Below are 22,792 nucleotides of genomic sequence, written 5' to 3'. Positions count from 1 at the left end.
CTATACCAAGAAGTCAGGAAATCAGACATCCTACTTACTAATATTCAACATAGCCATTGAAACCAGTTCAGTGTGAACTGCACTTTGATTCCTGCTAAACCCACAGCTGATTCCTTGTGAAGTATCTACAGTGGTTTCTAAAGGGGTTTCTGGTAGTCTGTCTGTTTAGGGGTGCTCTCTGTCTGTTTAGGGGGGGGGGGGGGGGGGGTGTGTAACGGACGGCAGCAGGCCGTACTCCCTCCCACTTCTGCTAACGCTCACGCTCACTTCCCAAAGCTTACACAGAATGGACACTCAGTTCACCACTTTCTGTTGGCTTTTCATACTTGGGTCTTTCCCCAAAGTGTTACACAGAGATTCATTTCACTATTAAAAGGAGGGGTTAACATTTAGAGAGGCTCAATTTCTGTTGTGTTTGACGCTTGGGGCTGTTTGTGGTCTGTTTACTTTACCAAATAATATGTCACATTTATATTGTGTATGGTAATATAAAATATTAGAGACTTTATTTTACCGTTCATCTTTAAAGTGGGATGATTTGATTTAAAACAGTTTAATGGCGCTGGAGGGAATAGCAGCCATTTTGACAGGCTCCTGACCAAATGTACTATTTTTAGTTTTTAATTTTCCAACTTTTTAACTCCGCATTGGTGGGAAACGTAGCACGTTGCTCGTAAGTAAGCATGTCACGGTAGTCTACACCTGTTGCTCGTAAGTAAGCATGTCACGGTAGTCTACACCTGTTGCTCGTAAGTAAGCATGTCACGGTAGTCTACACCTGTTGCTCGTAAGTAAGCATGTCACGGTAGTCTACACCTGTTGCTCGTAAGTAAGCATGTCACGGTAGTCTACACCTGTTGCTCGTAAGTAAGCATGTCACGGTAGTCTACACCTGTTGCTCGTAAGTAAGCATGTCACGGTAGTCTACACCTGTTGCTCGTAAGTAAGCATTTCACGGTAGTCTACACCTGTTGCTCGTAAGTAAGCATTTCACGGTAGTCTACACCTGTTGCTCGTAAGTAAGCATTCACGGTAGTCTACACCTGTTGCTCGTCATGTAAGCATTTGTAGTCTAACTTGTATAAGCATTTCACGGTAGTCTACACCTGTTGTATAAGCATTTCACGGTAGTCTACACTGTTGTATAAGCATTTCACGGTAGTCTACACCTGTTGTATAAGCATTTCACGGTAGTCTACACCTGTTGTATAAGCATTTCACGGTAGTCTACACCTGTTGCTGGTAAGTAAGCATTTCACGGTAGTCTACACCTGTTGTATAAGCATTTCACGGTAGTCTACACCTGTTGCTGGTAAGTAAGCATTTCACGGTAGTCTACACCTGTTGTATAAGCATTTCACGGTAGTCTACACCTGTTGCTGGTAAGTAAGCATTTCACGGTAGTCTACACCTGTTGTATAAGCATTTCATGGTAGTCTACACTGTTGTATAAGCATTTCACGGTAGTCTACACCTGTTGCTGGTAAGTAAGCATTTCACGGTAGTCTACACCTGTTGCTGGTAAGTAAGCATTTCACGGTAGTCTACACCTGTTGTATAAGCATTTCACGGTAGTCTACACCTGTTGTATAAGCATTTCACGGTAGTCTACACCTGTTGCTGGTAAGTAAGCATTTCACGGTAGTCTACACCTGTTGCTGGTAAGTAAGCATTTCACGGTAGTCTACACCTGTTGTATAAGCATTTCACGGTAGTCTACACCTGTTGTATAAGCATTTCACGGTAGTCTACACCTGTTGCTGGTAAGTAAGCATTTCACGGTAGTCTACACCTGTTGTATAAGCATTTCACGGTAGTCTACACCTGTTGTATAAGCATTTCACGGTAGTCTACACCTGTTGTATAAGCATTTCACGGTAGTCTACACCTGTTGTATAAGCATTTCACGGTAGTCTACACCTGTTGTATAAGCATTTCACGGTAGTCTACACCTGTTGTATAAGCATTTCACGGTAGTCTACACCTGTTGTATAAGCATTTCACGGTAGTCTACACCTGTTGTATAAGCATTTCACGGTAGTCTACACCTGTTGTATAAGCATTTCACGGTAGTCTACACCTGTTGTATAAGCATTTCACGGTAGTCTACACCTGTTGTATAAGCATGTCACGGTAGTCTACACCTGTTGTATAAGCATGTCACGGTAGTCTACACCTGTTGTATAAGCATTTCACGGTAGTCTACACCTGTTGTATAAGCATTTCACGGTAGTCTACACCTGTTGTATAAGCATTTCACGGTAGTCTACACCTGTTGTATAAGCATTTCACGGTAGTCTACACCTGTTGTATAAGCATTTCACGGTAGTCTACACCTGTTGTATAAGCATTTCACGGTAGTCTACACCTGTTGTATAAGCATTTCACGGTAGTCTACACCTGTTGTATAAGCATTTCACGGTAGGTCTACACCTGTTGTATAAGCATTTCACGGTAGTCTACACCTGTTGTATAAGCATTTCACGGTAGTCTACACCTGTTGTATAAGCATTTCACGGTAGTCTACACCTGTTGTATAAGCATTTCACGGTAGTCTACACCTGTTGTATAAGCATTTCACGGTAGTCTACACCTGTTGTATAAGCATTTCACGGTAGTCTACACCTGTTGTATAAGCATTTCACGGTAGTCTACACCTGTTGTATAAGCGTTTCACGGTAGTCTACACCTGTTGTATAAGCGTTTCACGGTAGTCTACACCTGTTGTATAAGCGTTTCACGGTAGTCTACACCTGTTGTATAAGCATTTCACGGTAGTCTACACCTGTTGTATAAGCATTTCACGGTAGTCTACACCTGTTGTATAAGCATTTCACGGTAGTCTACACCTGTTGTATAAGCATTTCACGGTAGTCTACACCTGTTGTATAAGCATTTCACGGTAGTCTACACCTGTTGTATAAGCATTTCACGGTAGTCTACACCTGTTGTATAAGCATTTCACGGTAGTCTACACCTGTTGTATAAGCATTTCACGGTAGTCTACACCTGTTGTATAAGCATTTCACGGTAGTCTACACCTGTTGTATAAGCATTTCACGGTAGTCTACACCTGTTGTATAAGCATTTCACGGTAGTCTACACCTGTTGTATAAGCATTTCACGGTAGTCTACACCTGTTGTATAAGCATTTCACGGTAGTCTACACCTGTTGTATAAGCATTTCACGGTAGTCTACACCTGTTGCTCGTAAGTAAGCATTTCACGGTAGTCTACACCTGTTGCTCGTAAGTAAGCATTTCACGGTAGTCTACACCTGTTGCTCGTAAGTAAGCATTTCACGGTAGTCTACACCTGTTGCTCGTAAGTAAGCATTTCACGGTAGTCTACACCTGTTGCTCGTAAGTAAGCATTTCACGGTAGTCTACACCTGTTGCTCGTAAGTAAGCATTTCACGGTAGTCTACACCTGTTGTATAAGCATTTCACGGTAGTCTACACCTGTTGTATAAGCATTTCACGGTAGTCTACACCTGTTGCTGGTAAGTAAGCATTTCACGGTAGTCTACACCTGTTGTATAAGCATTTCACGGTAGTCTACACCTGTTGCTGGTAAGTAAGCATTTCACGGTAGTCTACACCTGTTGTATAAGCATTTCACGGTAGTCTACACCTGTTGCTGGTAAGTAAGCATTTCACGGTAGTCTACACCTGTTGCTGGTAAGTAAGCATTTCACGGTAGTCTACACCTGTTGTATAAGCATTTCACGGTAGTCTACACCTGTTGTATAAGCATTTCACGGTAGTCTACACCTGTTGCTGGTAAGTAAGCATTTCACGGTAGTCTACACCTGTTGTATAAGCATTTCACGGTAGTCTACACCTGTTGTATAAGCATTTCACGGTAGTCTACACCTGTTGTATAAGCATTTCACGGTAGTCTACACCTGTTGTATAAGCATTTCACGGTAGTCTACACCTGTTGTATAAGCATTTCACGGTAGTCTACACCTGTTGTATAAGCATTTCACGGTAGTCTACACCTGTTGTATAAGCATTTCACGGTAGTCTACACCTGTTGTATAAGCATGTCACGGTAGTCTACACCTGTTGTATAAGCATGTCACGGTAGTCTACACCTGTTGTATAAGTATGTCACGGTAGTCTACACCTGTTGTATAAGCATGTCACGGTAGTCTACACCTGTTGTATAAGCATTTCACGGTAGTCTACACCTGTTGTATAAGCATTTCACGGTAGTCTACACCTGTTGTATAAGCATTTCACGGTAGTCTACACCTGTTGTATAAGCATTTCACGGTAGTCTACACCTGTTGTATAAGCATTTCACGGTAGTCTACACCTGTTGTATAAGCATTTCACGGTAGTCTACACCTGTTGTATAAGCATTTCACGGTAGTCTACACCTGTTGTATAAGCATTTCACGGTAGTCTACACCTGTTGTATAAGCATTTCACGGTAGTCTACACCTGTTGTATAAGCATTTCACGGTAGTCCTACACCTGTTGTATAAGCATTTCACGGTAGTCTACACCTGTTGTATAAGCATTTCACGGTAGTCTACACCTGTTGTATAAGCATTTCACGGTAGTCTACACCTGTTGTATAAGCATTTCACGGTAGTCTACACCTGTTGTATAAGCATTTCACGGTAGTCTACACCTGTTGTATAAGCATTTCACGGTAGTCTACACCTGTTGTATAAGCATTTCACGGTAGTCTACACCTGTTGTTAAGCATTTCACGGTAGTCTACACCTGTTGTATAAGCATTTCACGGTAGTCTACACCTGTTGTATAAGCATTTCACGGTAGTCTACACCTGTTGTATAAGCATTTCACGGTAGTCTACACCTGTTGTATAAGCATTTCACGGTAGTCTACACCTGTTGTATAAGCATTTCACGGTAGTCTACACCTGTTGTATAAGCATTTCACGGTAGTCTACACCTGTTGTATAAGCATTTCACGGTAGTCTACACCTGTTGTATAAGCATTTCACGGTAGTCTACACCTGTTGTATAAGCATTTCACGGTAGTCTACACCTGTTGTATAAGCATTTCACGGTAGTCTACACCTGTTGTATAAGCATTTCACGGTAGTCTACACCTGTTGTATAAGCATTTCACGGTAGTCTACACCTGTTGTATAAGCATTTCACGGTAGTCTACACCTGTTGTATAAGCATTTCACGGTAGTCTACACCTGTTGTATAAGCATTTCACGGTAGTCTACACCTGTTGTATATGCATTTCACGGTAGTCTACACCTGTTGTATAAGCATTTCACGGTAGTCTACACCTGTTGTATAAGCATTTCACGGTAGTCTACACCTGTTGTATAAGCATTTCACGGTAGTCTACACCTGTTGTATAAGCATTTCACGGTAGTCTACCTGTTGTATTCGGCGCATTAAAATGAGGTTTTCTTTGAAAACAGACTGGATAATAGTTCCACCACTAATGGCTTCTGAGATGGACACACACACACTGACACACACACACTGACACACACTGACACACACACACACACTGACACACACACACACACACACACTGACACACACACTGACACACACACACACTGACACACACACACTGACACACACACACTGACACACACACACACAGACACACACACACTGACACACACACACTGACACACACACACTGACACACACACACACTGACACACACACACTGACACACACACACTGACACACACACACTGACACACACACACACTGACACACACACACACACTGACACACACACACACTGACACACACACACTGACACACACACACTGACACACACACACTGACACACACACACACTGACACACACACACTGACACACACACACTGACACACACACACTGACACACACACACTGACACACACACACTGACACACACACACACTGACACACACACACACTGACACACACACACTGACACACACACACTGACACACACACACTGACACACACTGACACACACACACTGACACACACACACTGACACACACACACTGACACACACACACTGACACACACACACACTGACACACACACACACTGACACACACACACACTGACACACACACACACTGACACACACACACACTGACACACACACACACACACACTGACACACACACACACTGACACACACACACACACACACACTGACACACACACACACACTGACACACACACACACTGACAGACACACACACACACACTGACACACACACACTGACACACACACACACTAGCTTTGCCAAGAGTGTGCAAAGCTGTCATCAAGGCAAAGGGTGGCTCTACCCACATGTATATATTACCTCCATTACCCCGCACATTGACTCTGTACCGGTACCCCCTGTATATAGCCTCGCTACTGTTATTTTTACTGCTGCTCTTTAATTATTTGTTACAATATAAAATAATACGAAATAAAAGTATTTTTTTTAGAATCTATTTTTTTTTAATGTTTTTTTTGGGGGGGGGGTTGGTATTCTTAACTGCATCGTTGGTTAAGGGCTTGTAAGGAAGCATTTCACTGTAAGGTCTACACCTGTTGTATTCGGCGCATGTGACAAATAAAATGATTTGATATCTGTTCCACACACTCCACTTCTAACTCAATGTTGCCCTGCGTTGATTGCACCCTCTTCAACAGAACCCAGGTCAATGAGGGAGTGGCCAGAACACAGGCTTGTAACAGAACTCTAAAACTCTAAAGCTTTCAGTGGGGAGAGGGAGACGGGTCTAAAGCTGTGGATTAGGATTATGCAATGCCTAGACTAGGGGACGGGGTGGGGAATGTTTACTTAAAGCATCAAGATCAAGTCTTGTTTTGCAGCCAGCATGTCTGCAGCAAGAGGCTTAATGTGTGTGTGTGTGTGTGTGTTAGAGAGTTTGTGAAAGCAGGAAGCCTGACATGTTTGGCACTCGGGACACGTGCTCCCTGGATTACTGCCCACAAAGGGGTTTTGGTTAGTTTCCTCTCCTTCACCCTCCCGCTCTCTGTTGGTAGGACGAGGGACAAGTGTATGGAGTTCAAGAGTGCTGTCTTCTCCCCCATATCTCTCTCTCCCCATCTCTCTCTCGCTCCCCCATCTCTCTCTCTCTCTCGCTCCCCCATCTCTCTCTCTCTCTCGCTCCCCCATCTCTCTCTCTCTCGCTCCCCCATCTCTCTCTCTCTCTCGCTCCCCCATCTCTCTCTCTCTCTCTCTCGCTCCCCCATCTCTCTCTCTCTCTCTCGCTCCCCCATCTCTCTCTCTCTCTCTCGCTCCCCCATCTCTCTCTCTCTCTCTCGCTCCCCCATCTCTCTCTCTCTCGCTCCCCCATCTCTCTCTCTCTCTCGCTCCCCCATCTCTCTCTCTCTCTCGCTCCCCCATCTCTCTCTCTCTCTCTCTCTCGCTCCCCCATCTCTCTTCTCTCGCTCCCCCATCTCTCTCTCTCTCTCTCGCTCCCCCATCTCTCTCTCTCTCTCTCGCTCCCCCATCTCTCTCTCTCTCGCTCCCCCATCTCTCTCTCTCTCGCTCCCCCATCTCTCTCTCGCTCCCCCATTTCTCTCTCTCTCGCTCCCCCATTTCTCTCTCTCTCGCTCCCCCATTTCTCTCTCTCACTTCTCTCCCCCATCTCTCTTTCTCTCGCTCTCTATCAGTGCTGAGGATCAGTGCTGGGCAGGCTGCTGCTCACTGTCATGTCCCCTCATGTCCGGACCAGCATACTCTGAGTGTGTGTGCAGCAGCAATCCCAGAAGCCATTAGTAGAGGAACTGTCCAGTTTAATGGCCAGTAGATGCAGAGTCTCTCCAGAGTGTGTTTCAGCTGAGTCCTGAAATGACCCTTTCCCCCTCATATCTGAGTTTCCATTCTTCCAGATAATCTAAGTCTAAGAGGGAGGGAAGGAGCTGTAAAACAAAGAGAACGTGTGAGGGGGGGGGGGGGGGTTAGGGAAAGAGGAATGGAGATATACAAAGGAAGGGAAGGAAAGAAGGGGGGTGGAGGAATAGAGAAGGAGAGGGAGGAACGGAGGGATTGATCCATAAAGGAATGTTGAGCTGTGATTAGACCTTGGGCTCCGTGCAACACCAGCCCATCACAAGAGAGCCAGCACACTCCCCATCTGATTGGACCACACACACATACACCTTTTGATATGTATTTGCTGTTATGATTCCTGTTGTCATGTATTTTTAAATTGCTGAGACCAATTTCCCATTGTGGGACAATGACGTCAACTATTACTATACACCTCCCACAGTCTGTCACCCTAGACCAGTCAGGTTCCCTCTAAATTCTAAAGATATATTAGCCCTGTGGTAGTAGCAGTCAACACTACAGATAATATATTAGCCCTGTGGTAGTAGCAGTCAACACTACAGATAATATATTAGCCCTGTGGTAGCAGCAGTCAACACTACAGATCATATATTAGCCCTGTGGTAGCAGCAGTCAACACTACAGATAATATATTAGCCCTGTGGTAGTAGCAGTCAACACTACAGATAATATATTAGCCCTGTGGTAGTAGCAGTCAACACTACAGATAATATATTAGCCCTGTGGTAGTAGCAGTCAACACTACAGATAATATATTAGCCCTGTGGTAGTAGCAGTCAACACTACAGATAATATATTAGCCCTGTGGTAGCAGCATTCAACACTACAGATCATATATTAGCCCTGTGGGTAGCAGCAGTCAACACTACAGATAATATATTAGCCCTGTGGTAGTAGCAGTCAACACTACAGATAATATATTAGCCCTGTGGTAGTAGCAGTCAACACTACAGATAATATATTAGCCCTGTGGTAGTAGCAGTCAACACTACAGATAATATATTAGCCCTGTGGTAGTAGCAGTCAACACTACAGATAATATATTAGCCCTGTGGTAGTAGCAGTCAACACTACAGATAATATATTAGCCCTGTGGTAGTAGCAGTCAACACTACAGATAATATATTTAGCCCTGTGGTAGCAGCAGTCAACACTACAGATCATATATTAGCCCTGTGGGCAGCAGTCAACACTACAGATAATATATTAGCCCTGTGGTAGTAGCAGTCAACACTACAGATAATATATTAGCCCTGTGGTAGTAGCAGTCAACACTACAGATAATATATTAGCCCTGTGGTAGTAGCAGTCAACACTACAGATAATATATTAGCCCTGTGGTAGTAGCAGTCAACACTACAGATAATATATTAGCCCTGTGGTAGTAGCAGTCAACACTACAGATAATATATTAGCCCTGTGGTAGCAGCAGTCAACACTACAGATAATATATTAGCCCTGTGGTAGTAGCAGTCAACACTACAGATAATATATTAGCCCTGTGGTAGTAGCAGTCAACACTACAGATAATATATTAGCCCTGTGGTAGTAGCAGTCAACACTACAGATAATATATTAGCCCTGTGGTAGTAGCAGTCAACACTACAGATAATATATTAGCCCTGTGGTAGTAGCAGTCAACACTACAGATAATATATTAGCCCTGTGGTAGTAGCAGTCAACACTACAGATAATATATTAGCCCTGTGGTAGTAGCAGTCAACACTACAGATAATATATTAGCCCTGTGGTAGTAGCAGTCAACACTACAGATAATATATTAGCCCTGTGGTAGTAGCAGTCAACACTACAGATAATATATTAGCCCTGTGGTAGTAGCAGTCAACACTACAGATAATATATTAGCCCTGTGGTAGTAGCAGTCAACACTACAGATAATATATTAGCTCTGTGGTAGAAGCAGTCAACACTACAGATAATATATTAGCCTGTGGTAGAAGCAGTCAACACTACAGATAATATATTAGCCCTGTGGTAGAAGCAGTCAACACTACAGATAATATATTAGCTCTGTGGTAGTAGCAGTCAACACTACAGATAATATATTAGCCCTGTGGTAGTAGCAGTCAACACTACAGATAATATATTAGCTCTGTGGTAGTAGCAGTCAACACTACAGATAATATATTAGCCCTGTGGTAGTAGCAGTCAACACTACAGATAATATATTAGCCCTGTGGTAGTAGCAGTCAACACTACAGATAATATATTAGCCCTGTGGTAGTAGCAGTCAACACTACAGATAATATATTAGCCCTGTGGTAGTAGCAGTCAACACTACAGATAATATATTAGCCCTGTGGTAGTAGCAGTCAACACTACAGAGAATATACACTGCTCAAAAAAATAAAGGGAACACTTAAACTACACAATGTAACGCCAAGTCAATCACACTTCTGTGAAATCAAACTGTCCACGTAGGAAGCAACACTGATTGACAATAAATTTCACATGCTGTTGTGCAAATGGAATAGACAACAGGTGGAAATTATAGGCAATTAGCAAGACACCCCCAATAAAGGACTGGTTTTGCAGTTGGTGACCACAGACCACTTCTCAGTTCCTATGCTTCCTGGCTGATGTTTAGGTCACTTTTGAATGCTGGCGGTGCTTTCACTCTAGTGGTAACATGAGACGGAGTCTACAACCCACACAAGTGGCTCAGGTAGTGCAGCTCATCCAGGATGGCACATCAATGCGAGCTGTGGCAAGAAGGTTTGCTGTGTCTGTCAGCGTAGTGTCCAGAGCATGGAGGCGCTACCAGGAGACAGGCCAGTACATCAGGAGACGTGGAGGAGGCCGTAGGAGGGCAACAACCCAGCAGCAGGACTGCTACCTCCGCCTTTGTGCAAGGAGGAGCAGGAGGAGCACTGCCAGAGCCCTGCAAAATGACCTCCAGCAGGCCACAAATGTGCATGTGTCTGCTCAAACGGTCAGAAACAGACTCCATGAGGGTGGTATGAGGGCCCGACGTCCACAGGTGGGGGTTGTGCTTACAGCCCAACACCGTGCAGGATGTTTGGCATTTGCCAGAGAACACCAAGATTGGCAAATTCGCCACTGGCGCCCTGTGCTCTTCACAGATGAAAGCAGGTTCACACTGAGCACGTGACAGAGTCTGGAGACGCCGTGGAGAACGTTCTGCTGCCTGCAACATCCTCCAGCATGACCGGTTTGGCGGTGAGTCAGTCATGGTGTGGAGTGGCATTTCTTTGGGGGGCTGCACAGCCCTCCATGTGCTCGCCAGAGGTAGCCTGACTGCCAATAGCTCCCGAGATGAGATCCTCAGACCCCTTGTGAGACCATGTGCTGGTGCGGTTGGCCCTGGGTTCCTCCTAATGCAAGACAATGCTAGACCTCATGTGGCTGGAGTGTGTCAGCAGTTCCTGCAAGAGGAAGGCATTGATGCTATGGACTAGCCCGCCCGTTCCACAGACCTGAATCCAATTGAGCACATCTGGGACATCATGTCTCGCTCCATCCACCAACGCCACGTTGCACCACAGACTGTCCAGGAGTTGGCGGATGCTTTAGTCCAGGTCTGGGAGGAGATCCCTCAGGAGACCATCCGCCACCTCATCAGGAGCATGCCCAGGCGTTGTAGGGAGGTCATACAGGCACGTGGAGGCGACACACACTACTGAGCCTCATTTTGATATTACAGATAATATATTAGCCCTGTGGTAGTAGCAGTCAACACTACATATAATATATTAGCCCTGTGGTAGTAGCAGTCAACACTACAGAGAATATATTAGCCCTGTGGTAGTAGCAGTCAACACTACAGATAATATATTAGCCCTGTGGTAGCAGCAGTCAACACTACAGATAATATATTAGCCCTGTGGTAGTAGCAGTCAACACTACAGATCATATATTATCCCTTTGGTAGCAGCAGTCAACACTACAGATAGGGTAGACCGATATATTGTTTCACCAATACTATCGCCTGATATCAGCTTTTTACAATATAGCCTATCGATCTGTTAATTTCACGAATACCCGATATTGAATAAATAGGATGAAAAAAGGGAATCTCAAGCTGATCTGGACACTTGCAGCCATTCTCATGACGTCATTATTGTCACAATGTAAGAAATCAACATTTGAAGCATTTCTTGGACAATTTGCTCTTTTGGATGGCAATTTATGAGAACGCTGTGTGGGGAAAAAAATAACACTTTTTAAAATTTCCCCCTGGAAACAGTATATCTGCAGATTATATCATTATCAGTAAGTTTTGTCACCCCAAAAATGAGAATCTGTATCGGACCCAAAACCCCTATATGGATGGAGCTCTAACTACAGATACTGTAATGGTAGCATTACACGCTGACTACAGGCTTCTCTTCAGGTACCAGTCACCCCAGAGACCGTAACCACAGTAATCCATCCTGGTTACCATAACATTACACGCTGACTACAGGCTTCTCTTCAGGTTCCAGTCACCCCAGAGACCGTAACCACAGTAATCCATCCTGGTTACCATAACATTACACGCTGACTACAGGCTTCTCTTCAGGTTCCAGTCACCCCAGAGACCGTAACCACAGTAATCCATCCTGGTTACCATAACATTACACGCTGACTACAGGCTTCTCTTCAGGTACCAGTCACCCCAGAGACCGTAACCACAGTAATCCATCCTGGTTACCATAACATTACACGCTGACTACAGGCTTCTCTTCAGGTTCCAGTCACCCCAGAGACCGTAACCACAGTAATCCATCCTGGTTACCATAACATTACACGCTGACTACAGGCTTCTCTTCAGGTTCCAGTCACCCCAGAGACCGTAACCACAGTAATCCATCCTGGTTACCATAACATTACACACTGACTACAGGCTTCTCTTCAGGTACCAGTCACCCCAGAGACCGTAACCACAGTAATCCATCCTGGTTACCATAACATTACACGCTGACTACAGGCTTCTCTTCAGGTACCAGTCACCCCAGAGACCGTAACCACAGTAATCCATCCTGGTTACCATAACATTACACGCTGACTACAGGCTTCTCTTCAGGTTCCAGTCACCCCAGAGACCGTAACCACAGTAATCCATCCTGGTTACCATAACATTACACGCTGACTACAGGCTTCTCTTCAGGTTCCAGTCACCCCAGAGACCGTAACCACAGTAATCCATCCTGGTTACCATAACATTTTGATCCTCTTCATTCTAGAGAAATATTTTGACAGTTGGTGACAGTTGATCGTCCACCTGCCTCAGAGTCTAGCAGCAGATAGCAGGATGACGTCAAAGTAGAGGCAAGTCTGAGGGGATGTGGTTTCCTTACGCGTGTCAAACTGTTGCTCAACTGGGTAGGGTTACGCAGGGGAAGTGAAAGCACTGTCAAACTGACGCACTCTCTCTCACACACACACACACACACACACGCACACACACACACACACACACACTTCTATTTGGTCAGCAGTATGCCAGGTCAGATGGATTAGGTTAGATAGACTAGAGAATGTCATATTACTTCAGCTGGTTCAGTTGGGACAGGAGGACAATATTCCATTAAATTATTATGTTCTATTTCACCCTAGAACATTCTATTCTATCATTCTGTTCTATTCCACCCTAGAACATTCTATTCTATCATTCTGTTCTATTCCACCCTAGAACATTAGATTCTATCATTCTGTTCTATTCCACCCTAGAACATTAGATTCTATCATTCTGTTCTATTCCACCCTAGAACATTAGATTCTATCATTCTGTTCTATTCCACCCTAGAACATTAGATTCTATCATTCTGTTCTATTCCACCCTAGAACATTAGATTCTATCATTCTGTTCTATTCCACCCTAGAACATTAGATTCTATCATTCTGTTCTATTCCACCCTAGAACATTAGATTCTATCATTCTGTTCTATTCCACCCTAGAACATTCGATTATATCATTCTACTCTCTTCGAATCAATGCCATTCTATTCCATTGATATTTGTTTGTTCCATGATGTTCTATCACGCTGTTCTATTCCATTCTAATCCAAATCACTTCCCAATGGATTCTACCTAATCAGTTTTCTACCCCTTTCTGTATTGGTTTGGTCCATGTGATTTTGGAGCCACTGTCTCGCCACAGTGATCTGCTCTGCTCGGTGTTGTTGGTCTGACTGGAAGCTTAAATAGTTTAGTGGAAATGCTTCTATTATGACTGTACACTGGTTTGGCAAAGCTTCAAACACTGTCTATGGGTTTTCTTACTCTTCCTCTCTCACTCTTACACACGCTCTCCCTCTCTCTGAAGTTCCTACATATCTCTCTCGCTCTTTCTGTCTCTCTTTATTATTTTATTGCTGTTAGTAGAACATCACAAGACAAACGGGCACCGTCTGCGTCTCACATTAAAATCCTCAAAGCTTTATTTGAATGTCAGGTTCACCTGTGTAACCAGACAGTTGTATACAAACCTGTGGCGTGAAAGTTGATGGCAGTTACGTTCAAATAAGACTAAGTTGTTCTCAGGAAAGGAAAAAGACTGTCATCTGATAATTAGCACATTAACCATGTGGGAACCAGAAACAGGCCTGTAAAGACCTACTGTTTTAACTCTTAGTATCAGTCACTTCTTCTGGAAACTATTTGTTTGTCAGTGTTCCTTCATTCTATTTCTGTTGTCATACCATCTCCGTGACTAATATCTCGAGGTTTAACCACAACAGCAGTCTTGGGGTCTTTTCCCCATGTTGTCTATGTGAGTCACACAAGAGACTTTTTAAAAGTTTCAGGTGACAGAGTGGAACCCTGAGTGGGATGATTAACAGCGTGACTGAATCATTCAGACTTGTTTATGTGTTTAACAGTTTCAGGTGACGTGGATAAGGTTGCCCGCTTGCCCCTGGATGCTAATCTAAAGCCATGGTAAACACTACCTAGTCCTTCTGCTAGTGGCCCCCTTCTGGTTTCACAGCACCTCACATGCCCCCTATGTTAGCACCGACTAAGAAAGTCCCACAGAAGTAGTTGTGTTAGGAGGAGGGGGGTTCCCCATAGAATAGAGTGTGTTGGGATCTATGGCTCTTTAGGGCGTCGCCTGTCTACTCCTCCTCTCACCCTGTATCCTGCTGGTAGTGCTACCTCTGTGGTTTCATTACATTTTACATTTTAATCATTTAGCAGACGCTCTTATCCAGAGCGACCTACAGTTAGTGAATATATATTTTTTTTATACTGGCCCCCCGTGGGAATCGAACCCACAACCCTGGCGTTGCAAACGCCATGCTCTATCAACTGAGCTACATCCCTGCCGGCCATTCCCTCCCCTACCCTGGACGACGCTGGGCCAATTGTGCGCCGCCCATGAGTCTCCCGGTCGCGGCCGGCTGCGACAGAGCCTGGATTCGAACCAGGATCTCTAGTGGCACAGTTAGCACTGCGATGCAGTGCCTTAGACCACTGCGCCACTCAGGAGTACTTCATCCTCCTGGGGGTTAAGGCATCGTGTCTCCACTACCCACGGCTGGTAGTGCTACCTCTGTGGTTTCATCCTCCTGGGGGTGAAGGCATCGTGTCTCCACTACCCACGGCTGGTAGTGCTACCTCTGTGGTTTCATCCTCCTGGGGGTGAAGGCATCGTGTCTCCACTACCCACGGCTGGTAGTGCTACCTCTGTGGTTTCATCCTCCTGGGGGTGAAGGCATCGTGTCTCCACTACCCACGGCTGGTAGTGCTACCTCTGTGGTTTCACAGCTGTACTGTGTGCTTGTGGTGTTTTCCAGGCCACAGCTCGGTTTCTCACTCTCTCCTCTACCACTTTACTCAATTTATAACATTTTTGACATGTGTTTTTCTGGATTTTTTTGTTGTTATTCTGTCTCTCACTGTTCAAATAAACCTACCATTAAAATTATAGACTGATCATGTCTTTGTCAGTGGGCAAACTTACAAAATCAGCAGGGGATCAAATACTTTTTTCCCCTCACTGTAGGTGCTGCTGTATGCCCTCCTTGGTTGGTGACAGAAGCGCCAGATCATCAGCAAACAGTAGACATTTGACTTCAGATTCTAGTCTCTCTCTCTCACATGCCCTGCACAATGTCTCATGTCACCGTCAGACCTCGCCCCCTCTATCTCTCTCGCGCTCTCTCTCGCTCTGTGTCCCAGAACATTAAGATGGACTCAAACACACACACACACACACTCTCCTTCTTCTTGTTTGTTTGTTTCTACTGCTTCCTGAGCAGCTTGTTCCCATTACTCAGTGTTTAGTTTATAGATGCAGCTTGTTCCCATTACTGAGGGTTTAGTTTATAGATGCAGCTTGTTCCCATTACTCAGGGTTTAGTTTATAGATGCAGTGTGGGTGTTTGTTCTGAGATCTCTGCATTTCCTGCTTAGTCAGGCGGTCACAGGAAGTGAGTTTCGCCACATCGCCTTGATTTTCACGCAGCGCTGCTGTTTGTGTGTGTGTTTGCGCTCTGTGTGTGTCAGAGGTCAACACACTTTTCTTGTCTTCCTGTTTTAACCGAGTGTTTTAAAGGAGGCCTTGGCGTTTCATATCCACCCACACCAGCAGTACTTTTGAATAACATTAATATGAATAATAGGACTTCTGCAGTAAGTGTGCTTGTACTCTGAATAACTGAACAAATATGACATTAATGTCCTCTCTTTGTCTCTCTCTCTATCTCAGGGGGAATCTGTGAAGTATTTCCTGGATAATTTGGAAAAGCTGGGACAGCCGGTAAGTCCCACCTATCTCTCTGACACTCGGCCAATCACTAATGTACAGAGGAATAAACACATGTATTCACTACAGCAGATGAAATAACAGTCAGAATGAAAAGAGAAGTGAAGCCATCAGTCTCTCCTTCTGTCCTTCTCCTCCCTCTGTCATTCTATCCATCTCCTCACATCTCTCCATCTCTCTCTGAGATGTCAGGTTGTGTTGCTAGCTAAGGTCTGATCTCCTGACTAAAGAGGATGTGGAGCAGAGCTGAGAGGGAGAGGGGGAAACTGACCTCTGTCTCTCTCTCTCTCTCTACCTCTCTCAACTTGTCTCTCTGTTCTTTACTGACAGTGCAGAGGAATGAGGTGTGTGTGTTTAGTGTGTGGGTATCTCTGTATTCCTGGTTGGTATCCTGGTGGTGACATCACCGATGGCTTTTCCAGTGCAGCCTGACCTTTGATGTCACAGCGTCTAGAATGTCAGGAATTCTCCTCTGGCGTGGAACATACACACACACACACACACACACACACACACACACAGACACACACACACACACAGAGACACATTCTGCTTTGCACTTCACTTTGGGAAGATGTTTTTATAACAGGGGGATAATAAAAAGTCATGAAAGATTAAACAGGTTCTATAAAGATTCCCTGAGATAGGAGTCATTCCCTGAGATAGGAGTCATTCCCTGAGATAGGAGTCATTCCCTGAGATAGGAGTCATTCCCTGAGATAGGAGTCATTCCCTGAGATAGGAGTCATTCCCTGAGATAGGAGTCATTCCCTGAGATAGGAGTCATTCCCTGAGATAGGAGTCATTCCCTGAGATAGGAGTCATTCCCTGAGATAGGAGTCATTCTGTTTATGACAGATCAAATTTCACTCTGTGGTGACTTGTTTCCTGACACCAGTTTTTGGGAAGATCTCCCTCCTTCATTTTGGGAAGATCTCCCTCCTTCATTTTGGGAAGATCTCCCTCCTTCATTTTGGGAAGATCTCCCTCCTTCATTTTGGGAAGATCTCCCTCCTTCATTTTGGGAAGATCTCCCTCCTTCATTTTGGGAAGATCTCCCTCCTTCATTTTGGGAAGATCTCCCTCCTTCATTTTGGGAAGATCTCCCTCCTTCATTTTGGGAAGATCTCCCTCCTTCATTTGGGGAAGACCTCCCTCCTTCATTTGGGGAAGACCTCCCTCCTTCCCTTCCTCCAGTTTGTGAAGACCTCCCTCCTTCCCTTCCTCCAGTGTGTGAAGACCTCCCTCCTTCCCTTCCTCCAGTTTGTGAAGACCTCCCTCCTTCCCTTCCTCCAGTTTGTGAAGTTCTCCCTCCCTCCAATTTGTGAAGATCTTGTTTTATTATGTCTGCATGTTCTCATGTTGTCTTTTTGGTCTCTTCGCTTTCACTCCTTCTGTGCTGTGCACCTTCCCATTTAGACACACACACCAAGCCCCTCCCCCTGCCACTCACAACAACAAAGATGAGAGATCACTTCTTCCTCTCTGACAAGCGGTTTCAACTCGCTATTTGTATTTGAGGTTTGGTCCAACAGAATCGGTCATATGGACACTGGAAACACATTGAGACGTTATTATTTTACTGTAATAGAGGAGAAGTTAACCTTTCCAATAATTTTTATGTCTGAACTCCTAAAATTGAGTGCAGAGCAGACACTACTAAAATGGGAGTATCAATGAACATTGATTCTGGAAAATTAATGCTCAGTTTGTCACACGCAGCATTGCGGTACCACATACCACTAGCAGCATTTTAGCCAGGCTGTTATACTAGCTGTCTAGTCTGTGTTTTATAAATGTGCAATGAGCATAAAACACAATTATATAAGGAATTGGCAACTCGTTCTCATTCTGAGAAATAAGGTAGGCCACTTGATTTCACCATCTGAACAAAGTGAACAGGCTAGCATGGTGTTCAAACAGTTGGAGAAGGACAGGAGGGTGTGTTCATAACAATTCAACTGTTCTACCTTGTTAGCTAGCAAATCTCTCTCATTCTCTCTCTCTCTCTCTCTCTCTCTCTCTCTCTCTCTCTCTCTCTCTCTCTCTCTCTCTCTCTCTCTCTCTCTCTCTCTCTCATATTGTCTCTCTCTCTCTCATATTGTCTCTCTCTCCCCCCCCCCCCCCCCTCCAGGACTATCTGCCGACTCAGCAGGATATTCTCCTAGCCCGTAAGCCTACCAAGGGCATCCATGAGTACGACTTTGAGATCAAGAACGTTCCATTTAAGATGGTGGACGTGGGGGGTCAAAGGTCGGAAAGAAAGAGATGGTTTGAGTGTTTTGACTCTGTCACCTCCATCCTCTTCCTTGTGTCCTCTTCAGAGTATGACCAGGTGGGTTTACAGACACACACTCTCTATTTCACACACACACACCCTACTCCCCTAACCTCCTCTCCTCCCCCCCAGGTGTTGATGGAGGACCGTCAGACCAACCGTCTCAGCGAGTCTCTCAACATCTTCGAGACGATCGTCAACAATCGGGTCTTCTCCAACGTCTCCATCATCCTGTTCCTCAACAAGACAGACCTTCTGGAGGACAAGGTGCGCTCCGTCCCCATCAAGGACTATTTCCCAGAGTACCCCGGGGAGCCACACAGCCTGGCCGACGTACAGAGGTTCCTAGTGGACTGTTTCCGGGGGAAGAGGAGGGACGTGACACAGAAGCCCCTGTACCACCACTTCACAACAGCCATCAACACGGAGAACATTCGCCTGGTATTCCGAGACGTCAAGGACACCATCCTCCACGACAACCTAAAGCAGCTCATGCTGCAGTGATCGCAGGGGGGTTATGACCTTTTGAAGTCACCTTTTGGCCTTTAACCCCCCCGTGACCCCTCACCGTGACCCCCTGACCTGCAATGATTGCAGGGCGATGAACAGAGAGCAACAGAGTTGTATTGTGCTACACTGTGACGTGTCGTGACCTTTTAAGTCACCTTATGACCCTTGACCTTTAACCCCACATCTGTCTGTGAGCCCTCACCTTGACCCCCTGACCTCCAGTCACCCCTGGTGCAGGCTGTCACCTATGACCCTTGACCACTGAACCCTGTTACCACTTCTAATGGCCTTGTACCTGGCTGTTCTATCCCGATTCCCCCCCCCCCCCCTCTAAAACCACTGTAAATGAGCTCTCCCAGTCCCTCCTATCCTCACACACAAACACACACACCCCTCTCCTCTCTGTAATGGACTATTCCAGAGCCGCCTCCTCACACACACCCCTCTCCTCTCTGTAATGGACTATTCCAGAGCCGCCTCCTCACACACACCCCTCTCCTCTCTGTAATGGACTATTCCAGAGCCGCCTCCTCACACACACCCCTCTCCTCTCTGTAATGAACTATTCCAGAGTCTGTAGATATGTTGATATGTTCTGTTCACTCTTAACTCCTGGGTGTAGGATGAAGTTTCCCTTAGACGCTGATCTTGGGTCCGTTTTTCATTTCCCCCACTAATAGGTAAGGTCAGGATGGGAGGGGAGGGGAGGGGAAGCTGATCCTAGATCTTTTGTGTTCTATATTAGTATATTCACTCTGTTGGTTCACTCTTAACTGTCACACTGTAACCTGTCTGAGCAGCCCAGACCACTGCTGGAGGTTAGCGGTCAAGGGTGAGGGGTCAACTGGCATTTCTGTGTTGGGGGGGGGGGGTCAAAGGTTGTCTCCCACGGCAACTAGGGAAGAGTGGTGGTAACGCTGTAAAACAAATTACAAGATTGAGGAAGAGTAGGAGGAAGATGGTGATGACTCTGTTTTACTGGCGTCAGCCTGTCACTGCACCTCCACTCCCACCACCCACCTGCCTTGAACTGGCTTGATTCTACGCTTCCTTTTCCCTCAGAGCTTGATTATGTCATCACCGTGGACTCCGACCATTCTGAGAGCAAATCATTCCCCGTGTCACTATCTGGATGTGGAACAGAAAAACCAACCGCCAGCGGAGAGCTTGTTTGTTGTTGTTGTTGTTGCGGGGGGGACGTTAAAGAGTGGGGGACTTTACAGCACTGTACTAAAACTAATCCTTAATGATTCCACAGCCTGATGATTACCTACCAAACAGCGCTATACACACACACACCACCCTTAGAGACTCTGTTCTGACCTGATCCCTGTCTTAGTCCTGGCCTTACTGTTTGGAACTTTAGTTTTTTTGATCAGTTTAATTTCTTTGGATTTTCCGCCTAGTTTTTTTTAACATAAATAGATGTATTATGAATATATGTACCTAAACATTCTCTTAAGTTATATTTGAAAGGTTTTACTGCTGATGGACAGTGTTAAAGGCTATGGAAGAGGGTCTGAGCACAGACACAGACATACCACTCAGACCAGTCGATAAACTACTGAGCTGATTCTCAGGACACATTGTGGACCACTTATTTGTGGATTTAGAGCAATGATATTCACTTGCCTAAGTCCTGACACACAGGTACAGGCAGCTGTCCATCAGAGGCTGGTAGTCTAAACAACTTGCCGGCCGGTGATATCCCCTCTTCCAGTCTTCCTTTTTTCTCTGTCTGTCTGGCTGTCTGTCTGGCTGTCTGTCTGTGTGTGTGTGTGTGTGTGTGTGTGTGTGTGTGTGTAAGCAAGTGATCAGCCTTGTAAACCCTGTGGAGTCTCATCCTAGAGGGAAGAGAACGTGATCAGCCTTGTAAACCCTGTGGAGTCTCATCCTAGAGGGAAGAGACTGTGATCAGCCTTGTAAACCCTGTGGAGTCTCATCCTAGAGGGAAGAGACAGTGATCAGCCTTGTAAACCCTGTGGAGTCTCATCCTAGAGGGAAGAGAACGTGATCAGCCTTGTAAACCCTGTGGAGTCTCATCCTAGAGGGAAGAGACTGTGATCAGCCTTGTAAACCCTGTGGAGTCTCATCCTAGAGGGAAGAGACAGTGATCAGCCTTGTAAACCCTGTGGAGTCTCATCCTAGAGGGAAGAGAACGTGATCAGCCTTTTAAACCGTGTGGAGTCTCATCCTAGAGGGAAGAGAACGTGATCAGCCGTGTAAACCCTGTGGAGTCTCATCCTAGAGGGAAGAGACAGTGATCAGCCTTGTAAACCCTGTGGAGTCTCATCCTAGAGGGAAGAGACAGTGATCAGCCTTGTAAACCCTGTGGAGTCTCATCCTAGAGGGAAGAGACTGTGATCAGCCTTGTAAACCCTGTGGAGTCTCATCCTAGAGGGAAGAGACTGTGATCAGCCTTGTAAACCCTGTGGAGTCTCATCCTAGAGGGAAGAGACAGTGATCAGCCTTGTAAACCTTGTGGAGTCTCATCCTAGAGGGAAGAGAACGTGATCAGCCTTGTAAACCCTGTGGAGTCTCATCCTAGAGGGAAGAGACAGTGATCAGCCTTGTAAACCCTGTGGAGTCTCATCCTAGAGGGAAGAGACTGTGATCAGCCTTGTAAACCCTGTGGAGTCTCATCCTAGAGGGAAGAGACAGTGATCAGCCTTGTAAACCCTGTGGAGTCTCATCCTAGAGGGAAGAGACAGTGATCAGCCTTGTAAACCCTGTGGAGTCTCATCCTAGAGGGAAGAGACAGTGATCAGCCTTGTAAACCCTGTGGAGTCTCATCCTAGAGGGAAGAGACAGTGATCAGCCTTGTAAACCCTGTGGAGTCTCATCCTAGAGGGAAGAGACAGTGATCAGCCTTGTAAACCCTGTGGAGTCTCATCCTAGACATACTTTTTCCTGACAGAGATGAGAGTAAGGGGGAAACTGTGTCATTTACATTTACGTCATTTAGCAGACGCTCTTATCCAGAGCGACTTACAAATTGGTGCATTCACCTTATAGCCAGTGGGATAACCACTTTACAATGTGTTTTTTATTTTTATTTTTTGGGGGTTGGGTAAGGGGGGGGGTAGAAGGATTACTTTATCCTATCCCAGGTATTCCTTAAAGAGGTGGGGTTTCAAATGTCTCCGGAAGGTGGTGAGTGACTCTGCTGTCCTGGCGTCGTGAGGGAGCTTGTTCCACCATTGGGGTGCCAGAGCAGCGAACAGTTTTGACTGGGCTGAGTGGGAACTATGCTTCCGCAGAGGAAGGGGAGCCAGCAGGCCAGAGGTGGATGAACGCAATGCCCTCGTTTGGGTGTAGGGACTGATCAGAGCCTGAAGGTACGGAGGTGCCGTTCCCCTCACAGCTCCGTAGGCAAGCACCATGGTCTTGTAGCAGATGCGAGCTTCAACTGGAAGCCAGTGGAGTGTGCGGAGGAGCG

The 22,792-nt window shown here is 45.6% G+C and overlaps 1 protein-coding gene across 1 annotated transcript; it reads left to right on the top strand.

Annotated features, from left to right (window-relative positions):
- Positions 1–16,487: 16,487 nt before the first annotated feature.
- Positions 16,488–22,417, top strand: LOC311120767 (guanine nucleotide-binding protein subunit alpha-13-like; the record flags this gene model as incomplete). The annotated part of the gene is made up of 3 exons (XM_084195343.1): positions 16,488–16,559; positions 18,700–18,900; positions 18,976–22,417. Coding segments are annotated over 3 exons (645 nt in total), but the record flags the coding sequence as incomplete, so codon positions are not given.
- Positions 22,418–22,792: the final 375 nt, after the last annotated feature.

Source organism: Coregonus lavaretus, assembly GCF_964263955.1.
Source record: "Coregonus lavaretus genome assembly, contig: HAP1_SCAFFOLD_2616, whole genome shotgun sequence".
NCBI classification, from domain to species: domain Eukaryota; kingdom Metazoa; phylum Chordata; class Actinopteri; order Salmoniformes; family Salmonidae; genus Coregonus; species Coregonus lavaretus.
Note: the sequence above shows the minus strand (reverse complement) of the source record. Positions and strands in the feature narration are given on the sequence as shown.